General features: G+C 36.3%; 1 protein-coding gene across 4 annotated transcripts in view; it reads left to right on the top strand.

Moving 5' to 3' along the window:
- LOC119794382 (cAMP-specific 3',5'-cyclic phosphodiesterase 4C-like) overlaps window positions 1-18,233 on the top strand; it is a 168,172-nt gene that overhangs the window by 33,432 nt on the left and 116,507 nt on the right. For 2 of the 4 annotated variants that reach the window (XM_038301908.1, XM_038301909.1), the window contains one exon: window positions 8,857-9,062. In XM_038301908.1, the coding sequence (XP_038157836.1) occupies window positions 8,857-9,062 (206 nt within the window). Of the gene's footprint in view, window positions 1-8,856; window positions 9,063-15,488; window positions 15,943-18,233 lie in introns of those variants that run through there. The other 2 variants (XM_038301911.1, XM_038301913.1) reach the window with 2 other exon arrangements.

Genomic DNA, 18,233 nt, shown 5'->3' with positions numbered 1-18,233 from the left:
GCAATGAACAGCATGATGCTTTTTTAAATTTCTGATACTTAATACCCATTAATGAATCTCGATGTAGTTATTTATCCTCAGTGTACATTTTCAGCAGTTGTTTCACTATACATTTGCATGTTAAAGATAAGAAATAAAGACTTTCAGTTTGAAGTCTGTGGTATACCAGAAATAAAGCACAAGATAAAAAAGGCAAATTTTTATTATTCAATAAATTTCATGAGCAAATAGGCTCAAAGGAGACTGCTCCAGGACGATATTGTGTTGGTTTGGTTGTACTCTTCACATTGAGCTGTGTTAAACTCAGGAGTGACATGCTACATCTCAGTGACTTAATGGGGATGACATGTGGGATTGAAGTTGCATTGCATCGTGCCACACTGAGCTGAACATATGACACACACTTGGGGTGTATTTGTGACTCATAGGTATTGATACAGCACAGCAGTCTTGCTTAATGGAGAAGCGTGGCGAAGACAGAACCTGCTGAGAACCGTCTGATCACAGATGCTTTGCAGCCTCCATCTCATTCTCACTTTCTGTGTGTGCCATGGCAGGAGATTGGCCAGGTGATAATACAGCCAGCCGCCTTATCTCTGCTCTGATGGTTGGAAGGAAGCACAATGCCTTAACACCTCACAAGAACAAAACATGTTCAGGCAAATCAAAAAGGATGGAGCTATAGTAAATACTATTATAAAGTCCTAGAAACATCAACTTTAGAGGGAAGATTTGATTTATGTGTCTTAAAACAAGAAAAATTAGGTTTTGTTCAAAAGCTGTTGTTTTCCAGTCACTATCAGTTCTTTCTAGTTCTTTCCTGTTTCAACAAAAATGAAATAAAATCAGTTCTTAGGCCTCAGTAACTTAGTCAAGCAAAGAGAGGAATTTGGTTACCACCAAAAAAAATCCTACTTCAGTATGTTGACTCAAACCCACAGAGGGGGCTATGTGTTTAAAAGTAACTGGGTTATTGTTGTACAGTTCTACATGCAGATAGAACGCAGTTTCTGTATTTTATGTTTGGGAAACCACAAAATTCATAGCTAAACATTTGACTTTTATGATGTAAAAAACTAGAAAAAAATTGCACATGAGAAAATACTACTTCTTTCAGGTGACTGGAGATACATAGAAACCATATAACACACCTTTGTGTTTATTAACATATTACATGGTTATTTTTAATTAACTTTATCAGTATCTTCAACATTTGGTAATATAAAGGAATAATACAAATTGAAGGAAAGATTCTGTTAAGTTTTATTTTAAAAATATGAGTTATGTTGAAGATATATATATAGGAGTTTTCAAAACATCTAAACCTCTAGCAAATATCCATCGCTTGCCATTCATGAACGTCTCCAGTCCAGAAGATGCTACTAGAAGTATGTTGTACAATCTGAAAAAAAGGTTGACAATTATGGAAAGTATTTGATCCCAGAATAAGCGTAATGTATTGCAAAAATCAACTATAGAAATTAAGGAAAATAAAAACCTCATGTTAGCTGTGAGGCATGGAGTAGGTGAAGGTAAATGATCTTGGGATGCATTACCACTGCAGGGATTGCCAAGCTTTAGTAAAACTATTTAGCTAACGCTGAACTAGACCCTGTGTTTAAAGTATGTCTGATTGTGATTCTGTGACATGACAATAACCCCAAAAAATACCATTACATCCAACAAGAACTTGCTGAGAATTACTTAATAAAAACTCCTTGGCTGAATGAAACCTAATTTGATTGAGATGCTTTGTTATGCAATAACTTCATATTCAATAGCTACCCCATTGTCAGAGGCAAATATGTTATTTATTAAACAGAGTAACATATTTGTTCTGTGAACACAGGTGCAACTGGCTGCATGTTAGAACAACAAATAAAAGTGTGAATCAAGCTTAAATCATGCTCAAACTGTTAACTTTTCACATATATGTAATAAATACTCAACAACTTTCATTCAAAATATAAGAATTATTAAGAAAAGTCATTCAGCTCCAAGTCAAATGTATCAGCTAAAAACTCTTGACTGAGATAGTAAAACTGAAATGAGATTAGAGTTTTATGTTTATGACCCAAAGTTTATCCTGAAGAGTTTGGAAAGGGGTAACTAGTATGGACCAATTGGAATGTGTTCAAACGGATCCACAATGCAATTCAAACAGGTAAATAAAATATAATGTGGTGAAAATATACTTTGTTGGATGATTTGCTTAGTCAGAAATCAATAATCCTTTACATAACTGATTCTTAAAACTCTCTATAATTGTTCCTTTGGGAATAGTGAAAGCAATTGAACTGGTAGCCTGTAAACTTGTTTCAAAAAGACTCTTTTGGTCATATTTTGGCAATCAAATATAATGAGCATATCTGGAAATGAATAAACATTAAATTATATTAGTGTTTATATCTCTGTGAAATAGAGTATAAACAGCAGCTCAAGGCACGTCAGCACGCAGTACCATACAGTCATAATTAGTTCCTTATTAGTTTAAGTTACAACGCAGTAAACACGTTAAATAATTTAAAATCATCAAAAATCCACCATTGTTTAGCTTTTAATGCTTATACTACCTTTGTCAGACCTGTAACCTTTAAACTTCATTTTCGATAGATGAGATGTTGAGGCACATCTAATGTATCAGGAACCCTCACTGGACACTTTATTAGATATTCTTTCTTGTGCTGCAACTATTACTTTGCAAATCGATTAATCTGTCGATTTTTTTTTTTTGATTAATCAATTAACAATCGGAGAGCAGAATGTTCCTTAAAGAACTTTAAACCGGGTAAAACTAATACTTTTGCACTTGAGCAGTTCTGGGGTTTTGTCTGATGTACAAAAACATGTCTGTTTTTTTTATCTTAAATGCAAAATGTATACTTTTAAATTTTTTTTTACAGTTTTGGTATAATTGCTGGTTTAAGTGGGTTGCTCTGTCGGCTAAAGACACGTTTTAGAGTCTCTATATTAAAGTTGACAATTGATCGATTACTAAATTAGTTGACAACTATTTAAATAATCGATTAATCACTATTACTCCGAATGTTTGAGCCCTAATTCTTTCCTAAAGCTGGGTTCACCATTTTTGTTTTAAGAACTGCCTTAATCCTTCTAAGGGGGTTCATATTGACAAGATGGCATCATGCTGCATATCCTCCAAATGAATCACAAATCCATTACATCCATAATGTACTCAATTTGACTGAGATCTTCTGGTGTCTGTGGAGGCATCAGAGTACAGTTAAGTCATTTTCACATGAAAGGTATAGAGGACGATCTTTTATTTCCGGGTGCAAAATCTAAATAAGTGTTCCTCCTAATTGTTAATCATTCTGGTGATACGTTTAACTAAGGCCGTCCTAAGTCCTCGTTCCATTAGCTATCTTTTTCTTCACATGCGCACTTTCACCCACATATGTTTGTTGAGCTACGGTTTCAGAAAGTCATTAAAGCTTTTAACACTGCAGTTCTTTGAAAATGGCCGAGGGTCATTAGAGAAAAAGTGTCTACGAAGAGTATGAGAAGAAAAGAAAGGCTTCAGAAGAGGCAGATATATCCCAGAATGCTTTGCACAAAGAGCTCTCCTCACAAAGTACTATGGGATTTGCTGTCACAGCCGCCCGATAACAAAGATGCTCAGAGGATTAAAAGTTACGTGACCAACGGAGCAAAAAGCAGTGATCATCTGCCCGAACGGTCAATTAAATGAGATTGCTATGAAGTCCACTATATATTCCCTGCTGTATGTGGACACAGTAAGCTTGTATTTTAATTTTAAACAGGGGGTGCATGAGGATAAATGGGCTTGTGCATGCTCTTGCGCATGCAAGAGCGGAGAGGGTAGTGGAGAGGGTAGGTCCGAACAGCACCCCAAAGTGTTGGAGCCAGGACAGATGGATTTATGCTTTTTTTTGTTTATGTCAAGTCCAGATTTTACTATCTACACCCCCCGCCCCCATTAGCCATTAACATAGTCCTTTCAATAATTATAGAAAGTGAACTGTTGTGAGGTGAGAAATAAGCAGCAGATTAAAATCCATTTTATACCTCCAATTTCTTTCACCGTGACTTCTGCAATGCCACAAATGACCTCCGTTATTGCCAGATCCGGTGTAGAGGAAATTTACAACAAGGGTGGTGAAGTCCATTGCAAATTTCTTATCTGGATGAATCTTTCTTTATTTACTTTTTTATTCAAAGGCTGCTTCTGTGTTGTGTGCATTAATTTAGAAAAAATGACAACAGTGAAAAAAGTCAAACCAGAAGAAAAAGTTTATCTAGAAGGATGTTTTTAATATAGAAACTGCTGAAGCGAGGACCTTACAGTCACACTTTGTTTTTATATGCTGGTAACAGATTAATATCCATCAGCTTTTAATGGAATCATCTCACTGAACTTAACTAAATAACAGATTTTGCAGAGACATATCATAAAACTGGTATGCAGATTTATTTGAGCGTGCATGATTTCTTGGTTTTCTCATTCAACAAGATTAGTTTAAAAGAAGCCGATAAGTTTCTTTATTGTTTACACCAAAATGAACATTTAGGATTGTTTTCTTAGCCTGACAAGGCTGCTGTCTGTCACCTAGTCATCTTCTCAATTTGCTCTGCATCACTGGGCATTAAATGGATTAGAAAGGAGAGAAGTGGCACACACACACACAAACACACACACACACACACACACACACACACTGGCACACACGCATATAAACCACACATAGCTAATTTGAGTCTCAGGGAAGAAGACAAACAAACTACTTACTTAGTGTCAGATGTGAAAAGTGTTTGTTTTGTGTTTGCTGTCCCCTGAGGGCACACAGAGCAGATGTCCCTCTACCAACACATGTAGATTTATTGTTTATTCAGCGACTTATTTATTAAACTATTTATAACTGTGACAGTGATCATTTCAGCTTGCATCTTGTTAGGCAACACTATCTTATCTGAATGATATGCATATTTTACATGCACACGTCAAAGACATTTGTTTTTAACTACTTGTAACCAGATTAACTTGGAATCTGTAAGTTTGATAGAAACATAAAATATATTCTTTAACTCAATAATTGTAGATTGAATCCTGAATATATAGGATATTCTTACATTATTTGGGCACATTTCATTGTTAACTGAAGTTTAAAGAAGTCAGTCGTTGTACATACTCCTTCTTGCTTTCATTTATTTAGGAATAAGCTAATTATCAATTCAAAGCAAGTCTTAATTCTTAGTGCTTAGCTTTGTTCTACAAGTTACAACATTTAAAAGAGAACAATTTGAGCCTAAAAGTTTGCTTTTAAAAGTTCAACCAACTGAAGAATCATTTTGTGATTACTCTATTTAGCCAGAGCACTTCTATGCAAAAGACAGCCCTGCATAGTCCTTGTTTAGTTGCTTTCTATTTTGTTTACATTTGATGAGACATTGTGCTAAAGGAGAAATCTTTGGACATTATATGTCTACCAATCCTTGGCAATTAAAAAAGATCACCTGTATGTTGACCAAACAAGCATGAAGAAGATGCTTTGGAAATCTGGAGCAGCAAAACCTTTTACTTTATACTTGGATGCTGGTGTCCTCTGGGCCATGGTAGATTTTTATTTCTTCAGTACAGCAAGACCCTGTGATCTGTCACATTTCAATAACAGGAACATTGTGTTCTTATTACTGTCTTGCAAAAAGAAGAATATAAAAGAATAGCAAGTAGGGGTGTATCAGTTTGAATGCCAAAATATCAGATGCCTTCATCAGCAATGTTTGGTTAACCAGCCCTTCTTTAACAAGAGTCTCAACCTGAAACATGAAAGTATTGGGCAGTTGCATTTACACATGGACACATGAGCTCAAATAACATTACAATGTTAATAATAACTCTTAATTAAATAAGGCACCACCAGCTCCACTGGTAGAAGTCTGAGGTGTTCCAGGGCTAGCTAGGACATAGATATAGTCTCTTCAGCGTGTCCTAGGCTGTCTCCTGACACTCCTCCCGGTGGAACATTCCTTGAACACCTACCAAGGCAGGTGTACAGGTGGCATCCACAACAGATGTTCATGCCACATCAGCTGATGCCTCATGATGTAGATTAGAAGAAGCACTAATCCGAGCCTCTCCTGGATAAGCCAGCTCCCCATCCTTTATCTATTAGAGGGCCCCCAGAAAGGTAATTTCAGCTGCTTGTATCTAAGATCTTGTTCTTTCAGTCCTGAATCAGATTTAATGACCATACCTGAGGGTGGCAACACTGACCGACTAGTAAATCAAGAGCTTTGCCTTTTGGATTGTCTTTGTCTTCACCCCAACAAACATTGCGGCATTCACGTTAGATTGGCACTGGACCAATTTGTTAATTCTTCACCAGCTCAATATTCCCCTCACTCATAAATAGCACCCCTCTTGAACTCCTCCGCTCAAGGCAGCAACTCTTTTCTGAACTGAAGAGAGCAAGCCCATTTTTTCAGGTCTAGAACCATAGCGTAAGACTTGGAGAAGCCGATCATCAGCTTCACAAAGTGCTCCTTCAGATACTTTAGCAAGAGAAAAACAGGACCAGTAACAGAAGGGAGCCTTGTGAAATTCCAATGTGCACAAGAAAAATAGGTCCAACCTAATGCTGGCAAGGCTAAGCAAAGTCCTGCTCTGCTTGTGCAGTCACCAGATGGCCTTTAAGTAAAGGGCCCCAAACTCTGTGCTCATGGAGCGCCCCCCTCAGGGACCCAAGAAGGAAATGGTTAAATGCCTTTTTCAGGTTTCACAACATTCATCTTGAATAGTTGTGCAAACTCTCATAAATTCTCAAGGACCCTAAAAAGAGTGTAGAGCAGGTCCAGCATTCCATAGCTGGGAAGAAAACCTCTAATGATTCAAGTTGGTGGAGACAACTGGAGCTCCAGGTTATGTTTTATGTTTGATTTTTTTTATCATTTTTATTTGTTGCACAAAGAACCTAACAACTTTCTGCATTCAGTAGCTGAAGAATTCTGAACTTAAACTGGCCTTCATAGGTTTGATCCTATGATCCAGAGGTTAAACTCCCTCTGGAACACCCTTGCATAGGCCTTCCAAAGGAGACTGAGAAGTATGATCACCCTGTAGTTGGAACACACCCTTCAGTCCCCCTTCCTATGAAGGTAAAGCAGTCCGAGGGCACTGTCCTTAACTGCCATACAATGTTGAAGAGATGGGTGAGCCACAATGGCCCAACAACACCTAGAGACCTGAGGTACTCAGGGGGGGATCTCATTAACCTCTGAAGCCTTGCCATCATTTTTGACCACCTCAATGACGTCAGCCTAGGTTATGAACAAGTCTGGGTCTTAGCACCCAGTCTCAGCATCCATCAGGGAAGGCCTTTCAGTCTTGGTCAGGAGATCCTCAAAATATCTTCGGAGGTGCCAGACAGTTTAATAAAATCTCTGAGACTGACCAGTAGTCTTTCATTTTGCATGGCCTCAACATAGTCCTCTCAGGTCCAAGTATTTGCCTCCATAACTGCCTGGACAGCAGCACACATTACCACATGGTACCTGGTTGCTGCCTCAGGAGTTCCACAACCCAACCAGGGTTGAGAGGACTCCCTCTTCAGCTTGACAGCATCCCTCCAGTTGTTGACCAGGATCGGATTTAGGGGTTGCTACCATGACAGGCACCACAGACCTTAAAGCCACAGCTGTGGGTAGCTATATTAACATCAGGAGCGGAGAAAACGGTCCAGTCTTCTTTTTTCCCCCCAATATCTGTCAGGAGTTTTACGGCGAGTTAAGATGCCTTCTCTTTGAACCTCCACCTTAACGTAGTGGGAGCGTTTCAGTGCTCGGGTGATCCCAATTGCTATTTTGCCTGAGCAGTTTAAGAGACCCTTATGAAGACAACACAAATGAGTACGGTACGGCGGAACCCTTACCACATCCTGAACCCAGGGTAGGGGTTAGGCTTCATGGGTGATTGCCTGATGCTCATGTTCCTTCCTTTGGCTAAGCCCAAAGGAGTGATGGGTAATCCCCCCTGTTCGCCTACCATATGCAGGGGGAGCCATGAGGGACTGGTGCCAAGGGAATTGGGCCACAGTCAAAGCTGAGGCCTCGGTGACCTAATCCATGGAAGGGTAAACATTTTCATACTGCTAAAAAGAAATTGGTTAGTGTGACAGATCATTCTGATTAGTTTTACAGAATTATTGGGGACACAAGCCTATTTTATTTATTATTTCAAACTTTCCACAAAATACAATATTTTACAAAATGGTACGATAATGAAAAACTTTTTATACAAGAAGAGAACACATAATACTGCATGTCTGAAAATGGTATTAAAATGATGATACAACCTTATTGTAGTCTAACAGCCTGTTAAAGTGATTAGCATATCCCACTGTGATTAGTACAACTTAATGCTAAAAGAGCATTCTACTTGTGTTCTTTTATATGCTTTAGTGTCCCAAATATAAAAATGTAAAGGTAGCTGCCAAGGTTTCTATTGATGTTATACTCTATGCAGGCTTCCTGCTATCTGATGGATGTCTTGCTCTCTGCTCTCTAGCATTCTGAATGTACAGTACTGCAGGCTTGTATTGACATGTCACAAGTGATAGTTTCCTTTTTAAATACATTCATTTTTGTGCTGTATTGCATATGTACTTTTAAGACTTAGTCTAGAATACATAGTCAAAGCTTCTACAACAAAGAGTGTTCTGCAACCTGGTACAGTTGAGATATGTAGCTTTTATGAAGATCAGATTGTAAAATTCTTCAGTTTCATTAAATGTTAAAATAGCTTTTTTGATGAATAGGGATATCAAACCATTGCAAACCACTGCAAATTAACTTCTTCAACTTTTGCTTATTTTGCAGGATCGTCGGGACTCTGTCCCAGCGGCCCACCAGTTGGTACGCCGTCGTTTCTCCGGCCAGTTGTTACTGCCTCCTCTCTGGCGGAGACACTCTTGTCAGGACCCACATTCACGAGACACCAGGCGTCCATCTACCAGCAATGGTATCCCACTGGACCGACTACAAGAGATTTACAGCCAAGCTTTAGCCAGCCATGATGAACTTCGGTCAGTGAAACGTCCCAGTATTTCACTCATTTCCAGTTTATTTTTCATGCAATTTTTGAGTCTATAGGAATTAATCAATCTTCTTGTTTCTGAGCTTTCTGCTGCTTTCTGTGTGGCTAGATTTGTTTATGCTAATTAATTAGAAGTAAACAGAAGAACCTGCGATATTTAGTGGTGTAGGTAGCCGTTTTGTAAATCGGTCCAAAAAATACATCACTTATCCTGAACGTACATGAGCACTTACGGTGGAAAGGAGTTTGACAGTTCCGATTCTTGGACAGAGATGGATTTTTTTTTTACATGCCTTTCTGCAGCTCTTATCCTTAGTCGTCCCAGTTAGCCTACACACAGAGATTTTTTTTTAGACGTGACCAAACAATTGTATGCCATTGCAACGGGTTGTTTTACTATTGCGCTAGTCAAGAAAGAACCAAAAAGGCACAAAGAAGAAAGTCTCTCATTGATTGTTCAGGAACAGAAGTAGTTCATCTAACCCCCACAGCATCCATTTTTATAAGAAGGACAATAAATCACTGCTAGTCTTTGTCAGTGGCAGGATCTCTACAGTAAGTTTGGTGTTGAAATGTGGCTGTGCAACAGCAGCTCTTCCTTTCTTTCTGTTTTTCCCTTTTTTCTTCTACTCAAATGCACTGCTCTTATATCATATCCTCTTTCCTTGCATGTGGTTCTAACTGCAAGCAAAACACGCACGGGCTTTGGATTAACTGTGCCTTTGGATAGTTGGAAATCGACTTGATTGCAGACAAGGACAAACAGGGATGGAAACAGAAGGATACAGAAGGGAGCAAATAGAACTGATATATTTTAGGGCATAGCGGAAGTACAAAGAAAATCAGGGAAGAATTTGGCAGACTTCATTTTATGTGAAATAATGTAGATTTATGTTTGTGTTGTGACAGTTTTCACGCCTCTGCTTTTTTCTCAATTTGTCTGTACTGCTCAGCAGAAGATTATGTCTCATTTATTTGTTTTTATTTATTTGGATTTGGAGGAATGATGAATGACTTGTGACCCATTGACCACAATGCTCGGTTAGCCTGTCACTATTATGGAAGCTAATTTGTTTTGATGAGCTTCCAAGGAGATACCTCATTACCTTCATATGGCTGAGCTGGCTAGGGAAATAGCACTTCTTTCTTTTCTTCATATATGTATGTATATATATATATATATGTATATATATATATATATATATATATATATATATATATATATATATATATATATATATATATATATATATATATATATATATATATATATATATCTTTTGGAGTGACAACAACTGTTGTAGCTTTGCACACAGTTATAGCGAGGTGATTTTTGCATTTTGAGGTGATAATTAAAACGATGTCAACAGGAAGAAAACAATCAGTGAAAGGGCCAAAGTGTGCATACTTGTAAATTTCATATTTAGCAAAAGTATTTTTATATCTCTTTAACTGTGTCACATCATACCATGTTAGAACCAATGATTTTAATGCATTTTGAACTTTATATTATAGACCAACTTAATGTAAATTCTAAGCTGTCACCAATATCTAACAACTGATATTTTAAACATTTTGTCCCCCATTCACAGAGGTTTCAAAAGTAGTAATATTTATTACTCAAGTAGAAGTATAAATCCTACTGTAAAAATACTTTTGTAGATGTTAGAGTATCAACTTCAGCTTTTTACTCAAGTAAAAGTGTACAAATACCATTTTTATGAAGTAAAATTAATGCAGGAAAAATGTTACAGGAACATACAGGACAGACAGGAACATATTTCTACAATTTTGGATAATAACTTCCTTATAATTCAATTTATTAGTTTCATAACTAATGGTAACAGTTTAATTTTTACTTTACATTATCTTGAAGAACTTTTTATTTTGATATGTGGCAAACAACAAGTTGGTGCAGTATTGAGTCGACCACAAAGAAATTGTATGGATGAAACAAATTATTTGATGGTTTGTACATTTTTTTAATACCAACACACCATAATGAAAATGAGCTTAAATCAAACAAAACTAATGAGTCTATTTTAAAATGTAAGGAGTAGAAAGTAGAGATAATTGCCAAAAAGATCTAAGGAGTGGAAAGTGAAGTAATTTGTGTAAAATTAAGTACTGTAATCAAGTATAGATAGCCAAACTTTCTACTTAGATGTTAAGTGGAGGATGTTATTTTTCCAGGTGGATCATCAATAAAGTGGTCCTCCTAATTGTCAATCATTCTGGTGATATGTTTACGTAAGGCCGTCCTACGTGTTCGTCCCCATTTTCACTTACCGGGGGTGAGTCTGACATAGTGGAAAAATTCTTTCTTCTTTTGGAAAGTACGTTTCTATGTGCGATGCAAACAGCGAGTTTTGAAAAGAGTGTGCACAGGGAGAAATGGGCTTGTGGACGCTGTCACACGCGTTCAATAGGCATTCCCTCTCCAGAGGGGGTACAGGGTTGTACATGTGCATTATTTATTTAAGTGGAGAGGGCAGGTCTTCTCAAAAATTTGCATGAATCCTCCATTATACCTTTAAGTAAGGTAATAAAGTATTTGTACTTTGTTACTCTAAAAGTAAATTGTGTGAATTTTCAGAATTTAGTCACCAATCTTTGTTTTATTTTCTTCATTCTAATTGGTTTGAAAAAGATGCTGTCCCAGAAACTGGACTGACTATTTGAAACTGCATTGAACTGTTAAAAAAAAGGGTAGAAGATGTTACTTAGCCTTGTAGTAGTTGGTTAGGGGGATAAATATGGTTTACTTTCCTTCACACAGTATTTTACAAAAGGACCCTGTCTTCATGTTAAGTTGAATTTTGGTCCCATCTGATCAGAGCATCTTGCTTCCAAATACTTATGTCTCTTACGTGTCTTGTTGCAGATTTTAAACTTCTTTTACAACTTCATCCCCTTTCTGTCTGTTGTGTTCCTTGATCTTAAAGGTGTTATTTTCTGTGTAATATAAAAACAAACTAAATAATGTAGCTTCAAATAATTAGTGGATTTATACTGATATTATGACATTATTCACAGGTGTCCTCTATTTGGCATATTGGTGACTGATGCAGGTGGTTGGTTGTGCTTGATACTAATGATGGGTTGCAGAGTAAAAGGGGGTAAATAGAAATGTAGGCCACAGTACTCAAATTGAGAACCATGTGTCATGCACTTCACAGTTAATTTCAAATAAACTTTCTACAGTTAATGGTCAATAACTGTGAATAAATGCTTCAGCAAGGGTTAATCTCTGTCTTTTCTGTCTAGACATAACGTTTTGAGATCTATAAATGCCAGAGTTTGTGGGTGCTGTTAGACGTTGACAATAAAGAGGGTATCTTAGCAACATAGTGATAATAATTTTTTCACAGTGAAAAATCATTTCTAGATGAGCAGCTTGTTACCGAATAGCATAGATCATATCTTCCCCTCTGGATGATGATACCTATGAACTTCTCCAAATTTGCAATACAAAGCTGGATCCATAGACAGGTGGAGTTTGAACCTTTGGCTGGCTGTTAAAATAAATGTTATGGTCTGCTGCAAGAACTTAGACCGGCTGCATCTTAAGAGCTCATCCTGTTTTGAGTTTGTTGTTTTTTGGCTGTATATAAGATTTTACATATGCTACTAATGAGCATTTGAATGTGTCTGCAGGATGTGAGGTGGGACCTTGTTATTTATAGTCCCTGTTGCATTTAAAGACTAGATTGTTATCTTTAAAAAACAATAAACAAGGACCCACAAATGTAGACTTTATATATATATATATATATATATATATATATATATATATATATATATATGTACTTGGTTTCTAATGTTTGTTAAATTACTTTTAATTTATCAAAGTTAACAGAATGGCAGAGATGAACAGTCATTAAATATGTGGAGCTGAAATGTCAAATCGCTCCTATCACAAGTGATCCTCCTGTCCAACTCTAATAATCAGCCTCATGTGGAGATTAACTCTGTCTGTCTTCTAACTGTGGAACAATTCAGGGTCTAATCCCTGAACCATGATAAATGTATTTAGCAGCCTATTCTACAGTTTTCCAGAAATTGTTATATTAACATACAACCTGTACAGTTTAAATTTTAACATGTCTGATGAATTTACAATGTCTGCACATGGAGTATTGGGAATAAGTTTGAAATATTTCAAAAAACTGTAAGGTAACATTCATGGTGCCCGTTTTAAAATACGTAAATAAAGTCATTCCATATTTATAAGAATAATTAAAAAAGCTTTAGTCGATTTATAATCCCATTTAAATGTGACCTTATTTACATACTTCAGCTATCTTTTGATTATTTTTTGGCTTTCTGATGTTAAGTTTAAGTAATAAGATGTGAAAAAAACTCAAGCCATATATGAACAAATGTAAACTCAGCACTCCATATAACTGTAACTTTACATGACTGGGTTTATCTCTTCAACCCCGGGTATCTGAAAAACATTTTTATAGGATGGTTTTTATTTATCTTTAGGTGGGGTTCTCTGTAGTTGGTGTTAAGAGTTGAAGTCTGAGGTTTCAATAAAAAAATATTCACAAATTTGAGCATTTTTACATTTTTTTCCCCCCTAAATATTCCTATTCCCAGTGAAGTGTTACCTTTGGAGGAATTCCAAGAAAAGGAATATGGAAAGAAAGGTTTAAAAAAAAAAGAAAAAGTTGTGCAATACTTGATTACTTTTACTGCTAAATTAAATTTCAAATGTTGTTTAATTGCCTATAATTTAGTTTCTAGAAAACCCTCCTGATATTATTGAGACATTTTAAATGGGAAAAGAAGCTTAGTTGTTTGTTTCGAATACTTAAATACATCATTCAGCATGATTGGAGACAAGGTTGGGGAAACATTTCATTCTGTGGTCTTTGTGAAGAAAAAAAAAAAAAAATTATACATTTTTGAAAAGCCAAAGCCTAATGTGCAGGTGCACAACAGCAAATTAGAATATGATTAAAACATTGTTTTTAATACCAATCCAAAATGTAAAAAAAGGATGTCTTACAATGATTTATTATACACAGAGTGGTATATTTAAAATATATATTCCATGTTTTTTTTTATTGTGGTTAACACATAAAAACAATATCTAAAATTAAGTCGACACACTTAGAAAATTCCACAGGAAGTGAAGAAGGTTGCTGTTGAAAGAGTGCTGTAACCAAACATGATTATAATTAGGAAATTAAGAGTTTAATGACAGGGAAAAGTCTGTTAATAAAAATTTAAAACTAAGAGGGAAAACTACAGCTTTGAGATAACTATGAAGCAAATAAATTTTGAGTGTTTTGTGGGATTGATAAGGGATGGATCATGGCTGGAGTTGGTGCATCAATTGCCCACATATCCAGGACATTGACATTGGCTGCTGCTTTGATCTGGAAATGTAGGTCCCAGGGTCTGAATGGTACGGAAAAGGATTAGGGCCACACAAAAAAAAAAAATTAACTGATTTTTTACATTTTATTTCAGTTTAAGAGAATTCTGACTTTAATCTCAGAATTCTGACTTTTTCCCCTCAGAATTGTAACTTTTTTCTCGGAGTTCTGACTTTATTCTCAGAATTCTGACTTTTTTCTCAGACTTCTGACTTTAATCTCAGAATTCTGACTTTTTCCTCAGAATTCTGATTTTAATCTCAAAATTCTGACTTTAATCTCAGAATTCTGATGTTTTTCTCAGAATTCTGATTTTAATCTAAAAATTCTGACTTTAATCTCAGAATTCTGACCTTTTTCTCAGAATTCTGACTTTAATCTCAGAATTCTGACTTTAATCTCAGAATTCTGACTTTTTTCTCAGAATTCTGATTTTAATATAAAAATTCTGACTTTAATCTCGGAATTCTGACTTTTTTCTCAGAAGTCTGACTTTAATCTCAGAATTCTGCCCCCCCCCCCCCCCCCCCCCCCCCCCCCCCCATATTAAATTGAAATAAAATAAAAAAATCTGTTAATGTTTTTTATTTTCTCAGTGGCCCTAATCCTCTTCCGTACAATTTCGACTTTACAAGCATCCCCCCAAAAATTCAACATTTCTTGAGGTCACATGAAATGCTAAAATTAACAAAAATAAACACAACGCAACAGCTTCTTGCTTATATTTTGGATATGAGGCTTTTACCCCTAGATATATTTCAGGAAATAAATGTATTTTTCAATCATTAGCAGCCTATGTTTACTTGGAAATATAAATTCAGCAAAGACAGCTCGCTGTTGTGTACTGGCCATGATTGGCAGTTTGACAACCAGGACAGCGAGTCGAGGGAAAGCAGATGGAGATGATGGAGGAAGTTGGCAGAGGGACGCTGAGGGTGAGGGGTGAGGGTGGGGAGGAGTGGGTGAGGGAGAGAGCCATAAAAAGGGAAGAAGAAGCGAGTCGAAGACAGACAGAGCAGAGGGAGGAGAGAAGCATCAGCAGCAGGAAGAAGAAAAGGAGGAGAGCTGAGTGACTGAGCGGCTCGCGGTGCTTTCATCAATCCGGCTCTTGGACAGCTGCGCACCTGCGTGCCGCGCGCAGCTCCAACAGTTCTGAAGCGCGTGCTGTTCCAACCGTTTCAACCGTGTCCTGCGCCCTTTTTCCTCGTTCATTTTATGATTGAAAACAGCTTGAGTTAAAAGGTCGGTAAATAGTGAAGAAGTTTTGTTAGTAAAAATGGAGTGCGCAACACTGAGTAGAGAGGGAGCCGGACTCGCCAAGCCGCCCAAACATCTGTGGCGGCAGCCCAGGACGCACATACGGATCAAACAGCGCTTCAACTCGGACACCGAGCGCTACCTGTGCCGCAACCGGACCCTGGAGAAGCTGAGACCCGGACTGAAGAAGCCCCGAATGTCGTGGCCCTCCTCACTGAGACGGTAACATATGAAGTGTCTCAACAGTTTGCCACAAATACTCACATCAACAATTTACCACTCTAACGTTTTATCATAAAAGCAAACTTATATATATATAAACTTAAACTATATATATATATATATATATATATATATATATATATATATATATATATATATATATATATGTATGTGTGTATATAATGTATGTATGATTTAATTAAGTAATTAGTTAACTTCTCAATATTCTGTTCCTGATAAATATTTTCTCACATTATTACTGTTGGATGACAGGTACATATATTAATAACATCTGCTCATTAGGAGTGTAATGATCTGAACATTTTACTATGTGCAATCACAGCTAATTATGTATTTGTTAATATTTGTGTCAAAAAATTAATTGACACCAATGACTTGCTAAGCTCGGAGTGGCATCACTCAACAGGTAAAATCTTATTAAAGTCTGTACTGTGAATATCTTTATATTCCTGTTAGAAAGAAACAAGTTGTTCGGCTCTACTACTAGTAATAGTTAACAGTTCAATTCTGTAAAAAAAGATTTGTATCAGTGTGTAAGAATACAATTATAGATTGGATATATTTAGTAGCAGGTCATAAAGTAAGAATAGAGTAGAATGGAATATACTTTATTGTCCCCTAAGGGAAATTTGTCATGGATCCAAGTTCGCAGTGCATAGTAGTGGTGTTAGAAACAATAAATACAGATAAAAACAAATACCAGCTTAAAACGCATTCATACACACTCATAAGAATAAAAAAAAAATAAAAAATCCTACAATACTATATCAACAAGCACAACACTCAGTTATTGCACACTTTCTATTTCTCCCCTTACAGATCTATTTAAAAGATCTTTAATGCTCGTATAGAGCATTCATAGCACACTCTTTATGTATTATTTTTTTTTATAGCAAATGAAAATCCCAAATTCAGTTCAGCTAAAACATTTCAATATAATTTTAAAATCAGTCAAAGAGACAATAAATGGCAAACGACTGAAAAGTTCATGCATCATGCATTATGAGAACATCTTTAGTGCCGAGGCCTTATTGGATGAATTCCTGCATCACTTTGGCATAGTAGTATGGAGACCATCAGCCTGTGGCTCTGATGATTATTTGCAAATTGAATTCTGTGCCTTTATAAACTGCAGTGTTGATAAAATGAGTTCTTGATAAAATGTTAAAATGGCTCTAATGTCAGCTATTATTTAATAGAGTCATTGTAACGGTTTCAGAGAATGTCTTTGAAAAACAGTTGCTCCTCAGCTACTGACCCAGGTCACACCCCATATTATCTAAACCAGGTTCACAATCATCTCAAAGCTGTGGTTATCTATGTTGCTTGTGGCCCTTTTCCAAACACACGTTTTCCTTCCACTGAACTGTCCATGTTTGGGTAATTGTGCCTTTAGAAGGTCTCACTAGCTTTCTCCAGGACAACTATCAGGTGTTTCCCATAACATGATGATAATGTAACATGTATTTATTAAAGAATGTGAGGTGGTTTTCTGATATATTATAGTTTTTTATAGCTGTAAGCTATGGTCTTTCAAATGTAATCAATCTATACATTTAAGTTAAGATTGTTTGGTCGTACTGGTATAAATTAAGATACACTATAACAGCATAAGATCTTAATTATTAAATAGGCTTTAATATTTTTCTAAAATGAAGCAATAAAGCTAAAATGCCAAATAAAATGTGTAATTTTCTGAGGACGGTTTGCAAAGGATTCTTTTCTATCTGTGACTTTGCATAGAAAACACAAAAAGTTAAATTATGCAGCTAAAACCATTCAAAGCAGCAAACATCTGTTAAAATTTTTTAATTTAGTGTAGATCTTAGTTGCATTTGGCTGCCCCATGATTATCTTTATTCAACTTTGTTTTTTTAGATGCATCTGTCATTTGCTTATACTTTTTCTTTGCATTTATGCTATTAGTGCAATTCAATAGGTATTAGCATAACTCTCATTTGCAGTGTGTTGTGCTCATTGATGGAAACCGTCCCTGGTGTTTAAAAGCCATTGATTTCACAGGGACAACTTCTCATGTTTTGTTCTCAGTCGATTTGTCCACACTCCATTTTATACCCAGTGGACAGTGAGCTTGTCTTGAGGAGACATTGGCACAAATTATGCCCAACAGCTTGTATCCTCGAGAATATTTTATCCACCATCGTGTTGTCAGGAGCTTATGAGAGATTGTGTTGTTTGTAATTTTCATGCTGTTGCTGACCTCTTGTGCTGTTTTATAAAGGGACTTTTCAAAATTATTTTAGTTAATT

Source organism: Cyprinodon tularosa, unplaced genomic scaffold, assembly GCF_016077235.1.
Source record: "Cyprinodon tularosa strain WSP-4 unplaced genomic scaffold, ASM1607723v1 ctg478, whole genome shotgun sequence".
Classification (NCBI taxonomy): Eukaryota; Metazoa; Chordata; class Actinopteri; order Cyprinodontiformes; family Cyprinodontidae; genus Cyprinodon; species Cyprinodon tularosa.
This window is presented reverse-complemented; position numbering and strand designations above follow the sequence as displayed.